This window comes from Heterodontus francisci, chromosome 1 (assembly GCF_036365525.1).
Source record: "Heterodontus francisci isolate sHetFra1 chromosome 1, sHetFra1.hap1, whole genome shotgun sequence".
NCBI classification, from domain to species: Eukaryota; Metazoa; Chordata; class Chondrichthyes; order Heterodontiformes; family Heterodontidae; genus Heterodontus; species Heterodontus francisci.
Genome location: NC_090371.1, coordinates 224,824,797 through 224,839,057, shown reverse-complemented (window position 1 = coordinate 224,839,057; position 14,261 = coordinate 224,824,797). Strand labels below are relative to the sequence as shown.

The following is a 14,261-nucleotide window of genomic DNA, read 5'->3' as shown; positions in this document are numbered from 1 at the left end:
TTCTTTGACTTATATCTGTAACCTTGGTTGTCAACTCTTCAGCCGCTGGAAACAGTTTCTCTTTATTGACTCTTATCTAAACCCTTCATGATTTTAAACTTTTTTTTATTTCCAAAATATACTTTATTCATAAAAATCTGCAAAAATTACATTGCCAAACAGTTTCAAACAGCACCAAAAAATACAAACATTGCAAGGGAGATCAGTTTCCTTCTATACTATCATGAGTTTCTTCACAACCCTTCCATTTCACTATTGTCATGCCAATTACAGTTTTACATTTACAGCAAATGAAAATATCAACGATACAGTTCGAGGGGTTTTCCATGGATCCAGCCCCTCAGTTCAGCTTGGTGGGGGTCCTTACACTGTGGTCTTTCCCCATTGGGCCTTTGCTGCGGCTGCCCCAAGCTTTAGTGCATCCCTCAGCACGTAGTCCTGGACCTTGGAATGTGCCAGTCTGCAACATTTGGTGGTGGACAACTCTTTGCGCTGGAAGACCAGCAAGTTTCGGGCAGACCAAAGGGCGTCTTCCACCGAATTGATAGTCCTCCAGCAGCAGTTGATGTTTGTCTCGGTGTGCGTCCCTGGGAACAGCCCGTAGAGCACAGACTCCTGTGTTACAGAGCTGCTTGGGATGAACCTCCACAAAAACCACTGCAGCTCTTTCCACACCTGCTTTGCAAAGACACATTCCAGGAGGAGGTGGGCGACCGTCTCTTCCCCACCACAGCCAACACGGGGGCACTGTGCGGAGGGGGCGAGACTTCGGGTGTGCATGAAGGATCTGACAGGAAGGGCCCTTCTCACCACCAGCCAAGCTACGTCATGGTGCTTGTTTGAAAGTTCTGGTGATGAGGCATTCCGCCAAATGACTTTGACGGTCTGCTTGGGGAACCATCCGACAGGATCCACCGTTTCCTTTTCCCGTAGGGCCTTGAGGACATTCCGTGCAGACCACTGCCTGATGGACCGGTGGTCAAAGGTGTTTTCCCGCAGAAACTGCTCCACGAAGGATAGGTGGTACGGCATGGCCCAACTGCATGGTGCGTTCCGCGGCAATGTGACCAAGCCCATCCTTCGCAACACCGGGGACAGATAGAACCTCAGCACGTAGTGACACTTGGAGTTTGCGTACTGGAGGTCTACACACAGCTTGATGCAGCCGCACACGAAGGTGGTCATCAGGATGAGGGCCACGTTGGGTACATTTTTCCCGCCCTTGTCCAGAGATTTGAACATCGTGTCCCTCCGGACTGGTCCATTTTAGATCCCCAGATGAAGCGGAAAATGGCTCGGGTGACTGCCACCGCGCAGGAGTGGGGTATGGGCCAGACCTGCGCCATGTACAGCAACAACGTGAGCGCCTCGCACCTGATGACCAGGTTCTTACCCACAATGGAGAGAGATCGCTGCCCCCACATGCCCAACTTTTGTCGTACCTTGGATAAACGCCTCTATAAAATCTCCTCTTAGACTTGTTCTGAGAGTAAAGAAAGTCTATCCACATGACAGTAATCCCTCATCTCTGGAACCATTCTAGTAAATCTGTCCTGTACCCCCTGCAAAGTTTTCTCATCCTTCCTAAAGCAAGCTACCCAAAATTAGACACAATACTCCAGCTGGGGATGAAATAGTGTTTTATTTAGGCTTAGCATAACTTCCTGTCCTCTATTTATAAAGCCCAAGCATCCCAAATGCTTTTTTAATGGCTTTGTTTACCTGTCCTGCCACTTCCAAGATTTGTGTGCAAACATACACAGGTTGCTCTCTTCGTGCAACCCCTGTAAAATTGTACCATTTAGCATGTATTGTCTCTCCTCATTCTACCTACAAAAATGTGTTACTTCAAACTTTTCTGCATTTAATTTAATTTCATCTTCCATGTGTCCACTCATTCCACCAGCCTGTCTATGTTCACTTGAAGTGTTTTTACCATCTTCCTCCCTATTTAATACACTTCCAAATTTTGTGTCATCTGCAAATTTTGAAATTGTGCCCTCTACCCTCACAAGTCCAAATCATTAATGTATATCAAAAGCAGCAGTGGTCCTGGTACTGAACCCGGAGGAACTCTACTGCATACCTCTCTCCAGTCCAAAAAACAGCCATTCACCACTATATGTTTTCTATCCGTTAGATAATTTTATATCCATGTTACTATTACCCCTTTTATCCCATGAGCTTAAATTTTGCCAACAAGCCTAATATGTAGTACATTTTGAAAGTCCATAAAAACTGAATCAGTTGCCATGCAGTCATCCACCCTCTGCTACCCCATCGAGAAAATGGTGCACATTACGTACCCACGGTTATTGTTGATTCATGTAAAATAAAATAATCTGGAACAAGTGTGTTCGCTGTGGCTCAGGTGGTAGTACTCTTGCTTTTGAGTCAGCAGATTGTAGGTTAAAGTCCCACTCCAGAGACTTAAGCACAAAAATTAAGGATGCCACTCCAGTGCAGTACTGAGGGAGTGCTGCACTGTCGGAGGTGCCGTCTTTTGGATGAGACATTAAACTGAGGCTCTGTCTGTCCTTTCAAGTGGACATAGAACCCATGGCACTATTTCAAAGAAGAGCAAAGGAGTTATACCTGGTGTCCTGGCCAATATTTATATTTCCATCAACATCACAAGAAAGGATTATCTGGTCATCATCAAATTGCTGTTTGTGGGAGTTTGCTGTGTGCAAATTGGCTGCCAAGTTTCCTGCATTACGACAATGACTATATTTTTAAAAAAGTATTTCATTGGCTGTAATGCACTTTGGGACGTCCAGTGGTTGTGAAAGGTGCTATGTAAATGCAAGTCTTTCCTTCCTTCTATTTTAACTTGCAGCATCCTCCTGCTTTATTCTCTTTGAGGTGATTTTAAAAACTGCATATTTTTATTTTTTAAATGACCAAAAATGGATTCGAACTGTGTATTTTGTTCGTGAATACTGAAAACTTAACAGAGTTGATCTCGTTCAACATCCATCCAGTTGAAATGATGGGAGTCTGGAAGCCCCTGGACTATGTCTTTGTCTGTACTAATGTTCATTCAGTTCTCTTATATTGTTGGAGTCCATAGCTCCTTTTTTAAATTGATCTTAAATTCCTGATAATGGCATTAGCACTGTTTATAAAAAAAAAAGCAATTGGGAAATGGGAATAAACAAAAAGACAATAGTCTTTGAATTTTTATAAAAGGAAATCTTGATGGTGTGATTCCTTTTTAATGAGACAATTAACTGAAAAGTTCCTTGCACACTGTTGCAAGAAACTAAAAATGAAAATAAATCCCACTTTAATATGCATATAGTAATAAATAAATATCAAAATGATATACACTGCTCCATTTGGTGTTCAAAAATGTTTGAATTGAAATTGCAGGAAGTGTTTCGTCATTGTAAATAGGCTGATATTCAGAGCATAATACAATGCAACTAATGTAAACACATTACACTGAGCTGCCACCTCATTGTTCAGGAGGGTGGGGACGGATGATGTCAGTCAGCACTTGAAAGCAAGTGGCAGGAAATGGGAATGCTGTCCCTGCTAACAAATGCTGGTGAGGTTAATGCTGGCTTCTGATTGTCTACCCATTAGGAACGTACTGTACTGCTTATCACTGGGGAAATGCAGTCAGTAACAGCAAATGGTCATTTTTGTTAAATTTTTATTTTACGAAACAGATGTGGCTGACACTGCACAGCTTTGGCTCCCGAGTACCGTCGTGCTTCCTCAGAGTTTGCTATGGACTGCATGTTATTTAAATAGATTCCCAGCAATAATGAATGGACTGATATGTCTACAAAGGTGAGAAGAATGTAAATTAGGAGTCTGTTGCTGTCCAGTGATCTTAATGTAGAGAAATATAGTTATAGTGAGGCAGCGGTAATTGGGAATTTTTGGTGGATCTAGCTAAACTATGATGCAATTTGTTGCTTGCCTGATTAGATTGAAGGAGAATGGGACAGATTATAGCTGATAGCTGTCTTCGTGTCCATTATAATTATGATACAAGATCTGCTTTTATGCAGTTGAGAAACTGGAAAGTCTGTGCTTGTGGCAAATGTAAGTTCAGCATCCAGCTGGTAGTTTTGGACAGCAGAAGTTGCTATGTCGGTGATTGTGTATGGCTGTCCTCTTCTCCCCTCCCCACCCCCCCCCCCCCCCCCCCCGCCTCTCTCACACACACACACACACACACTTGATTAGTCTTAGTCTTTTCGCATTTGTTAGCAAAACAAATAAGGTTGTTGCTTGGCACTACGTTAGTTACGTATGATCAGTATCAGCATAAAATAAAATCTCTGTGCAGTTAATTACCATGAGATGGGTTATTTTCGTAGAGGCTGCTGCATATTGCATTTGGGTAGCTTTGAGATGCATATTATGCATGTGTGTGTTTAGCTTTTGAAACAAGCAGACATCATCTGCTTGCTGGACCAGAGCACACAGCAAAATGGATACTGTGAAGCAGCTACTGCATGGGCATATGGTCTGTGATTTCGTATGCATTTAGTGTCTTCGTGCACTGATGTGTATGTGTACATAGAAGTCTGTTCTAAGCAATTGTTGAGTTTGTTGCAGCTAATTCAGGACCTTCTCCAGGTGATGTCATTCTATTATCTGTAAAGTTATAATCCTGCTTCGTACCCAGTCTCTCTAGTGCTAGATTTCATTTTGAAGCGGAGCACACAATCGATGGATGGACTCCCTGAGGGACCTGCAAGGTTAGCTGATAGAAAGCAGGCTCGTGATTATTACTTTATCCTGGCTTGCCCATCTGTTAGTTCCACCTTTGCATGCGTAACTGTTGTGTAGCTGGAAGGTGGGGGGAGAAGATGAATCTGAAACAAAACTGCCTGATTATTGCAATACAAAAATCAGCCTGGGATGTATCATGAGAATTGTGGTTCGATTTTTGGTTTTAGGTTATTTGGGCTACAGCATTGGGTCTTCTTGGAAGATATGGTGTGTGTTTCCTAAGGGAACTGCAGGCTGCTTTGTGTGAAAATTTTCTTCTGTCCTTTCTGTTTTTGAAAGGAACCTTTTTTGCTATCCAGGAAATGGCTTTTCTTGTGCGTTGCTATGCCAACTGCTTGCAGCCATGGCCTTCTAAAGTAAGCATGATAATATAATTACTGTATAATCTATTTTGACATCAGTATATTTGGTAGTTTATTATTTTGCTTGTGACATTACTTTCGCCATGATAACTGCTAGCATAGTGTGTTTGCCTCGTGTCGAAGTGTTAAATGAAATGCCTGTCACTGTCATAGTGTTAAGATTGATTGTTGAAAGTTGGTTAGCTCAGCTAAGCAGGGACCAGCAGTGACCGCTCTGTCAGCATCATTAGCAGCCGGGGAGGAGGTTCCTATTCATATGTACTGCCCTGATTCTTTAGTTGCGAATGAAATGGGAGAATTAGCAATGGTTTGCCGAATGCTGTAGGCTGATTTCTAGTCCTCGACTAATCTAATGCTGCATTAAGCCCTTTGAGGGAGTCTGTGTGCGGTCAGCCATTTTAGCTTTCTCACAACCATCGGACCTGCTGTTCTAAAGGAAGCTAGATGTTTACTTTTACACTGGCTTTTTTCCTTCCATATTTGAGGTACTCATAGTTTGTTTCGCCTTTTCATTATGAGGAAAAAAAAGCATCTGCTCTGTTAATCTTACCTTCCATGCCAAATCAAATCCTTTTGATAGTGGCACTTCAGCTACAGCTTTTTCATGCTGTAATGGGTGAATTGATGAGCTGATAGGAATCAGTTCATGATGTTGAAATTCAGTTCAGCACATATTTCTTCATTATGAAACCATTAACAATTGCAACGAATCATCCAATCATGGGACAACAAGACAAAAACGCAGTGAGTATTTTCAGCTCCCTACTGGTATAATTGAATATTGTATGGTATTAATATATTTGCATTATCACATTTTAAAAATTGCTCTGGTATTGACTGCTTTGGTGCTGGATGTCTGAGGCAGAGTTTGGTGTGATGGAATAGTCCAATGGCAGGAGTGTTACTTCAAGTATTGTCATTTAATGAACCACAGTCATTAGACTTTATTTTATAGTACTGTACGTGAGGTATTTATTTTATTGGTTCTGTGTGTTATATGGAATCAGTTCAGTCAAAATAGTCAATGCTTTTAGCTTTCGTCCAGCTATCGTCTGAGGTTCCAAATCTTCAGATATAGGATTTGTTGAACCAAGGTCAAAATTGTTTAATAAGTAATAGATGGGTGTTAACTGTTGAAATCACAGTGATATTAATTTAGTGCAATATAAAAATGAAGACAGTTATTTTCACTTTTGGGAGTGTTTTGGCATTGTAGTAGTCTTCAGTGTCCAGAGGCTGCTGAAGAACAATTGTGTAGCTTGTGCATGCATATGTTAGAGGATAGATATGCAGTTTTTATTTAAGATCTGGATGATTTGTTCCAAAGCATTCATTTTGGAAGGCATTTAAAAAAGAAAAAGAATTTGCTTCCTCTAGATGTTCTAGAAATCACAAATTTAAACCTTGAAATACAAGCACCGATAAACTGGTAGCAACTTGAGGGGAGGCAAAGTCATGTACTAGAATATTTATAATTGATCCCCTGAGTCAGCTTTGCCTTTATTACATGGGAATCCCAACACAACTCTGTTTGTTTTCAACAATGGTGTATGTGTGGAAGCTGGTGAAAATAATTTATTTTTGAAAAAGTCTATATTCTCTGTGCTTATATCCTGTCTTTGCAAGGAGCTGGCCAAAGGTAACTTAGTTTCGGAGAGCAAATCCTCTCTGATGATTAACAAAGGTTAGTTGAGTTTAAAAATAACATTTCCACTGTGGTTGTCTAAAATATTTTATATATTAGATATAGTCAATGCCAAGGAAGAAAATGAGTAGTGGACCTGTCTGAATTGATGGTGATGGTTTTTTATCAGATCATAAAAGGTGCATATCTGTAAAATTGATGAAGTATATCAATCCAGATATTCTGTTTAGCTAGAAATGTTGCAGGAAAGTTTGGAAGTAGATTATGGAGTTGGAAAGAGTTTTTCATGCGCAATAATTTTTTTCTCAATTAATTATACAAGTTCTTTTCAAGATTTTATGAGTTATCTTTTTGTTCAAGGTGTTTAAATGGCTTATGAAATGAAAATGTAATTCATTAGAAAAAGATTCAAGTTAGGGGATGCAGATGTCTTTACACTTTTTTATAAATGGAAGAAATTTGAGGTTGAACTGCGAGTTAAAATGCAAAAGATTGATCGTGAAGTCTGTTTTAAAGTTTGAAAAAAAACTTGTCTGATGGATATGCTCTCATAAATTTCTGTACTTTGTTGCATAGTGCCTGAAATGGCGTTACACTGCGTAGTCTGATCCCAAGAACTACCTCAAATATCCAGCTTTTGCATAGACTTTCCTGTATTATCTGCCTCCATTGCATGGTTGAGCAGTCTGTTCTACAGATTTGTCATCCCCTGTAAAAAAAAAAAAATTTAAATTACAAAAGGAAGTGCTGGAAATGCACAGCAGATCTGACAACATCTGTGGAGAGAAAAACAGAGTTCCAGCATTCACAGTACTTTGCTTTTATTTTACTAAATTTAAATTGTCTGCACACCTTCCTATTTGAAGTTCAAATCCATGTTCCCTGCCTGTAGTGTTGGCCACCTCAAATATATTATCAGATTTTAATTTCTGTTCTCCAGAATAAGCAATTGTCTCCTCATAACTCAGGTGACTTAAGCTAAATATCAGTTTGGCTGCCTTTTTCTGTACTGCCTCCAGTTCCTGGATATCCTTGTACGATGACCAACATTTTGCATAGTACTCCAGATATAACTATTATTGCTTTGTACAGACATTCACCTGCTGATTCGCAGACTGTCTCTCCCATGCCTGTAACTTGTTCTCCTTGACTATAAGCATCAAGAAAACCATGGTCATGGGACAAGGTGTTGCATCTCTACTCCGATCACACTAAATATCACCCCACTGGAAGTGGTTAGCAAATTCTGCTATCTTGTGTCCACAGTGACAGACAATCTGTCCCTTGATGCAGAGCTCAATACGCGCATAGGGAAAGCAGCTACCACCTTTGGCTGACTCGCAAAACACGCATGGAATAACACCAACTGACCCTTAGGACCAAGCTGATTGTTTATAAGGCATGTGTTCTCAGCAGCTTGCTGTATGGCCGTGAAACATGGACGATATACATCGACCAGGAAAAGAAACTCAATAATTTCCATCTTTGCTGTCTGTGGCGCATTATGGGTATTTCCTGGCAGGACAAAAATCACAAATGTGGCAGTCCTCTCAAAGGCAGAGCTCCCAAGTGTATTGGCACTGATCAAACAGAGGTGGCTTTGGTTGATCAGGCAGATCTGCAGGATGGAAGATGGTCGCGTACCCAAGGAACTTCTGTATGGTGAGGTAGCCGGGGCCAGGCGACCAGTGGGGCACCCCAAGTTCTGCTTCAAGGATGTTTGCAAGCGAGAGTGGAGAGCAGTCAGACCTGCTTGGGAGCACCTCTTCGGGAGTTGGTGCGCGTTGACTGAATTTGGAAAAAATAATTCGAACAGTGATATCACAGGAAAGCTGTAAGGTGATTGGTTGGTAAGTAACTGCTGTTAGGGAGTATCTGTAAATAGCTAGGTTAGTACACTGCTGTTAGGGTGTGTGCTAATAGCTGGGAATTAGAAAAACATAAAATTAAAATTTATGTAGCTACCTAATTAATTATAATTAATTAAGACAGTCAAGCAGAAGGGAAATAAGCTGCTGAGTCTACTGTTCTGTTTTATTTTTAAGCAGTAAGGTTTATTGTATTACCAAGATTTAAATTAGAGCAATAAGTGCTGGTGAGGAGTGGCATTAATTAAAAAAAAATAATTAAGTAAATAATTAGTTATTTAAAACACAATAAGGATAACAGGGCAGGTAATGTGTTGCAGCTGCAGTACGTGAGAGCTCATGGACACTAGTGTGATTCACAGCAAGCACATCTGCAGTAAGTGTCTATGGCTCGAGGAGTTTCGGCTCAGTCAGTGAGCTGGAGGCCAAACTGCAGACACTGCGATGCATCAGGGAGGGGGAAAGTTACCTGGACACTTTGACCCAGAAGGCAAGGTCCATAGGATAGAGTCTTCTGATTCGGTCAGGGACAGGAGGATGTGACTCTGAGTAAGGCCGGTAAGAGGATCGAAAAGGCAGAGGTGAAGGAGCCTCAGCCTTTGCAGGTTTGAGCTTCTTTCAGCTTGTATGGATGAGAGCAGGGGCTGTAGGGTGGATGTGCAAACTGACCCTGGCACCATTGTGTAGGTAGCCAGTCAAGAGGGGGGAATACATAGGATTGTATTGGTAGTAGGGGACAGTATAGTCAGGGGGACAGACATAATTCTCTGCAGCCAAGAGCAAGAATCCAGAAGGCTGTGTTGCCTGCCCGGTGCCAGGGTTTGAGACACTTGCAGTGGGAGGGGGAGGATCCAGTTGTTGTGGTCCATGTGGTTACCAATGATGTAGGTAGGACTAGGAAAGAGGTTCTGCATAGAGAAGGTGAGCAGCTAGGGGCTAAATCAAAATGCAGAACCTCAAAATGGGGGCTTCTGAGAAAGATACAGTGATAATCATGGGTGATTTTAATCTACAGATAGATTGCACGAATCAGATGGCAAAGGTAGCCTGGAAGATGAGCTCATGGATTGTTTTTGGGACAATTTCTTCGAGCAGCCCGTTCTAGAACCACCCAGAGAGCAGGCTACTTTAGATCTGGTAATGTGTAACGAGACAGGATTAATTAATGACCTCATAGTAAAGGTACCCCTATGTAGCAGTGATCACAACATGATTGAATTTTGCATTAAGTTCGAGGGCGAGAAGATTAAACTTAAATAAGGGTAATTATGAGGGTTTGAAGACAGAGCTGACTAAAGTAAACTGGGAAATTAGGTTAAGGGATAGGTCATGAGAGATGCAATGGCAGACATTTAAGGAGATATTTCATAACAAGCAGCAAAGATACATTCCAGCAAGAAAGAAAGACTAGAGGAAGGACGCACCACCCGTGGCTCACAAAGGAATTTAAAGATATTATCAAATTGAAAGAAAAAGCGTACAATTCAGCGAATAGTAGTGGCAGGTCAGAAGATTGGACAGAATATAAAAAAACAGCAAAGAATGACTAAAAGAATGATGACGGGGAAATTAGAGTACAAGAGAAAGCTACCTAGAAATATAAAAATGGATAGTAAGAGTTGCTACAGGTATTTAAAAAGGAAAAGTATAAGTAAAATGAGTGTTGGTCCTTCAGAGAGAGTGTCTAGGGAATTAATAATGGAAATAAGGAAACGGCAGAATTGAACCGATTTGTTTGCATCTGTCTTCACTGTAGAGGATACAAATAACATCCCAGAAATAATTGTGAATCAAGAGTTGAAAGGGAGGGAGGAACTTAAAACAATTACCATCACCAGAGAAAGAGTACTGAGAAAATTATTAGATCTAGAATCTGACAAGTTCCCAGGTCCTGATGGACTTCATCCTAGAGTCTTTTTTTTTAAAAGTGGCTGCTGAGATAATAGATGCATTGGTTTTAATTTTCCAAAGTTCCCTAGACTTTGGAAAGGTCCCATAAGATTGGAAAATAGCAAATGTAAATCCGCTATTCAAGAAAGGATGACAATAATGGCCAGTTAGCTTAACATCTGTTATAGGGAAAATGCTGGAATCTAGTATTAAGGAGATTATAGCATGTCATTTAGAAAATTTCACTGCAATCAGGCAGAGTCAACATGATTTTGTGAAAGGGAAATAGTGTTTAACTAAATTATTAGAGTGCTTTGAGGAAGTAACAAGCAAGGTGGATAAAGGGGAACCTGTGGATGTGATGTACGTGGATTTCCAGAAGACATTTGACAAGGTGCCACATCAAAGGTTACTAAACAAAATAAGAGCTCATGATATAGGGGGTAACATATTAGCATGGATAGAGAATTGATTAGCTAAAGAAAACAGAAAGTAGGCATAAATGGGTCATTTTCAGGTTGGCAAGCTGTAACTAGTGGAGTGCCACAGGGATCACTGCTGGGGCCTCAACTGTTTACAATCTATATCATAAAATCATAAGAACTAGGAGCAGGAGTAGGCCGTCCGGCCCCTCGAGCCTGCTCCGCCATTCAATAAGATCATGGCTGATCTTTTCGTGGACTCAGATCCACTTACCCGCGCTCCCACTGTATCCCTTAATTCCTTTATTGTTCAAAAAGATATCTACCTTAGCTTTAAAGACGTTTACTGAAGAAGTGTCAACTACTTCACTGGGCAAGGAATTCCATAGATTAACAACCCTCTGGGTGAAGAAGTTCCTTCTTAATTCAGTCCTAAATCTGCTCCCTCTAATCTTGAGGCTATGCCCTCATGTCCTAGCTTCACCTGCCAGTGGAAACATCCTCTCTACTTGTATCTTATCTATTCCCTTCATGATTTTATATGTTTCTATAAGATCCCCCCTCATTCTTCTGAACTCCAATGAATATAATCCCAATCTACTCAGTCTCTCCTCATAAGCCAACCCCCTCAACTCCGGAATCAACCTAGTGAACCTCCTCTGCGCCCTCTCCAGTGCCAGTATATCCTTTCTCAAGTAAGGAGACCAAAACTGCACACAGTACTCCAGGTGCGGCCTCACCAGTACCTTATACAGCTGCAACATAACCTCTCTGCTTTTAAACTCAATCCCTTTAGCAATGAAGGACAAAATTCCATTTGCCTTCCTAATTACTTGCTGTACCTGCAGACCAACCTTCTGCGATTCATGCACTAGGACACCTAGGTCCCTCTGCATAGCAGCATGCTGCAACTTTTTACCATTCAAGTAATAATCCTTTTTCCTGTTACTCCTACCGAAATGAATGACTTCACATTTATTAACATTGTATTCCATCTGCCAGACCTTTGCCCACTCACTCAATGTATCTATGTCCCTCTGCAAAGTTTCACAGTCATCTGCACACTTTGCTCTGCCACTCATCTTAGTGTCATCTGCAAACTTTGACACCCTACACGTGGTCCCCAACTCCAAATCATCTATATAAATTGTAAATAATTGCGGTCCCAACACCGATCCCCGAGGCACACCACTAGTGACTGCCAACCAGAATAGCACTCATTTATCCCCACTCTCTGCTTCCTGTTAGTCAACCAATCCTCTATCCATGCTAATACTTTACCCCTGACGCCATGCATCCTTATCTTATGCAGCAGCCTCTTGTGCGGCACCTTGTCGAAGGCCTTTTGGAAATCTAGGTACACCACATCCACTGGGTCCCCATTGTCCACCTTGCTCGTAATGTCATCATAGAATTCCAAAAGATTTGTCAAGCATGACCTGCCCTTCATGAACCCATGCTGCGTCTGCCTAACGGGACAATTTCTATTGAGATGCCCTGCTATTTCTTCCTTGATAATAGACTCAAGCATCTTCCCCACTACAGAGGTTAAGCTAATCGGTCTATAATTCCCCATCTTTTGTCTACCTCCCTTTTTAAACAGTGGCGTCACATCTGCTGTTTTCCAATCAACTGGGACTACCCCAGAGTCCAGCGAATTTTGGAAAATTACCGTCAGTGCACCTGCTATTTCTCCCGCCATCTCTTTTAGTACCCTGGGATGCATTCCATCAGGGCCAGGAGACTTATCAATCCTTAGCTCCATTAGCTTGCCCAACACTACCTCTTCCGTAATAATGATTGTTCCCAGGTCCTCACCTACGTTCATCTCTTTGTCAATTACTGGCATGTTATCAATGTCCTCCACTGAGAAGACCGATACAAAATGACTTGTATGAAGGGACAGAATGTATGGTTGCTAAATTTGCTGATGACACAAAGATATGTCGGAGAGTAAGTTGTGCAGAGGACATAAGGAGTCTGCAAAGGGATATAGATAGGTTAAATGAGTGGGAAAAGATTTGGCAGATGGAGGATATTGTGGGAAAGTGTGAAGTTGTCCACTTTGGCCTGTTATGAAAGTGATTCTTTTGTGTTAAAAAATTAAAGGATTTTATGGTTAAGCTGAATAAATATTGGACCAGGTTTTTAAAAAAAGAAGCCACCAAGAGGACACTGAGGACAGTGTTGTCGGATTGGCAACAGCGTTGCTGGTTTTCACATGGCTCGGATTGGAGATGGAGTGGAAATCCTAGTAACGGGCAGAAAAGTGATAAGCGCTCCTTTGATTGGACAAGCCAAGTAATAACAGAGCACCGGGGTGGGCAGAAAAACTGATGAGCTTTATGGCTGTTGGTCAGAGTGAGTATGTTTTACCTTCTGGAAGGAAATAAAGTCAAGTGCTGCTGAAGTGTCAAAAAGGACAGAAGACCATAACCCAGCTCGCTTCCCAGAAATTCCTTAGAAGACCCTGTGAAGTCCGCTGTGTCGAGTCGTCTTGTTTCCTGTATTTGAAGAAAGCCTGCTAAAAATAATTCTCAACGCCGCCTGAAGATTCTAGTGACCTGTCTCTGTGTGCTCAGAAGTTAGTTAGTTAGAAGTGCCAGTTTGGAACAACATATCTCATCTGCTGTTTCCTTCAAAAAATGAGCAAGTAGTTAACCCAAATGCTTTTTGTCTGTAACAGAGCTCTGATCTAAAAATCCCTTTTTATTTTTTCAGTTCACCAGTATATATGTGTGTGCGAGTGTGAAGGGACTAAGGTAAAAAGAGACTTTAAAATTTGGTTAAGATAGAAAGGGGACTTTTAAAATTTAATGTTGGATTTTTAAAACTTCGATCTGTATAATATTGTTTTACTTCATTACTAGTTAAGACTTGTTTTATAATGTTAATTTTGTTGTTTAGTAAAGAAACCTGGTTAGTGTGTTCTTTTCTGGGGAAAATAGTGTATCTGATAGACTGTTTCCATAAGTAGGAAAATTTTTAAAAATATGTTGTGACCTGTGGAGAAGTGGGACTGTAATAACAGGGCCCTCCTCCCGCCTTGGTTGTAACAGGCCGTAAAAATAGAAAAACAACATAGTATTTAAATGAAGAGCGATTGCAGAACTCTGAGATGCAGAGGGATCTGGGTGTCCAATTACACGAAACACAAAAAGTTAGTATGCAGGTACAGCAAGTGATTAAGAAGGCAAATGCAATGTTGTCATTCATGGCAAGGGGAATGGAGCATAAAAGTAGAGATGTTTTGCTAGAGAATTGTGTACAATTTTGGTCTCCTTACTTACTTAAGAAAGGATATAATTGCATTGGAAGC

At 41.1% G+C, this 14,261-nt stretch overlaps 1 protein-coding gene across 6 annotated transcripts in view; it reads left to right on the top strand.

Annotated features, from left to right (window-relative positions):
• Positions 1-14,261, top strand: part of rapgef2b (Rap guanine nucleotide exchange factor 2b) — a 660,162-nt gene that overhangs the window by 332,834 nt on the left and 313,067 nt on the right. Inside the window, exon 1 of one of the 6 annotated variants that reach the window (XM_068041837.1) lies at positions 5,482-5,861. The exons of the other annotated variants lie outside the window; for them this stretch is intronic. Within the exon in view, the coding sequence (XP_067897938.1) occupies positions 5,802-5,861 (60 nt within the window). The 5' untranslated portion in view covers positions 5,482-5,801. Of the gene's footprint in view, positions 1-5,481; positions 5,862-14,261 lie in introns of those variants that run through there. 6 annotated transcript variants of the gene reach the window in all.